General features: G+C 64.3%; 1 protein-coding gene across 1 annotated transcript; it reads right to left on the minus strand.

Moving 5' to 3' along the window:
• Positions 1 to 87: 87 nt before the first annotated feature.
• On the minus strand, positions 88 to 843 carry Pmar_PMAR000302 (hypothetical protein; the record flags this gene model as incomplete). The annotated part of the gene is made up of 1 exon (XM_002764424.1): positions 88 to 843. A coding segment is annotated over one exon (756 nt), but the record flags the coding sequence as incomplete, so codon positions are not given.
• Between the last annotated feature and the right edge of the window lie 127 nt (positions 844 to 970).

The raw sequence follows: 970 nt of genomic DNA on the forward strand, positions 1-970 counted from the left end.
CCGCAGTACCGATGCCCTGCCCAAGAAGTCTCCGCCCTCCTCTAGCAGGCCTAGTGTTCCCCCATCTACACCAGGGGTCCGCAGTACCGATGCCCTTCCCAAGAAGCCTCCGGCCTCCTCTAGCAGGCCTAGTGTTCCCCCATCTACCCCAGGGGTCCGCAGTACCGATGCCCTTCCCAAGAAGCCTCCGGCCTCCTCTAGCAGGCCTAGTGTTCCCCCATCTACCCCAGGGGTCCGCAGTACCGATGCCCTTCCCAAGAGGTCTCCGCCCTCCTCTAGCAGGCCTAGTGTTCCGACATCTACCCCAGGGGCCCGGAGTACCGATGCCCTCCCCAAGAGGTCTCCGGCCTCCTCTAGCAGGCCTAGTGTTCCGACATCTACCCCAGGGGCCCGGAGTACCGATGCCCTCCCCAAGAGGTCTCCGGCCTCCTCTAGCAGGCCTAGTGTTCCGACATCTACCCCAGGGGCCCGGAGTACCGATGCCCTCCCCAAGAGGTCTCCGGCCTCCTCTAGCAGGCCTAGTGTTCCGACATCTACCCCAGGGGCCCGGAGTACCGATGCCCTCCCCAAGAGGTCTCCGGCCTCCTCTAGCAGGCCTAGTGTTCCGACATCTACCCCAGGGGCCCGGAGTACCGATGTCCCTGGCAAGAAGCCCCCGCCGCCCCCTAGTATGCCTAGTATTGCTCCTCTCACCACGGTGGAGCGAGGCAATAACTCCGGAGCGCCGTGTCGCAGCCCTATCCACGTATCCGAGTGGGATGGGCAAGATGCCCGGACCCTGGGAGCGTCTCCGATCAGGCCGACTACTGCTACCACTCCCTCTCCTACTTCTGACCCTCCCATGGTCAATGCAATACCGCCGTCTACAAGTTGGGTGCCGGCCGCGCCTCATCCTGTCCCCTTCGGACCCTCAGGCAACCCGCCCCCCACGGCGCCACATGCGATCACCGCGGCGCTGTATCAGGCTATG

Source organism: Perkinsus marinus (genome assembly GCF_000006405.1).
Source record: "Perkinsus marinus ATCC 50983 genomic scaffold scf_1104296977362, whole genome shotgun sequence".
Lineage (NCBI taxonomy): Eukaryota > Perkinsozoa > Perkinsida > Perkinsidae > Perkinsus > Perkinsus marinus.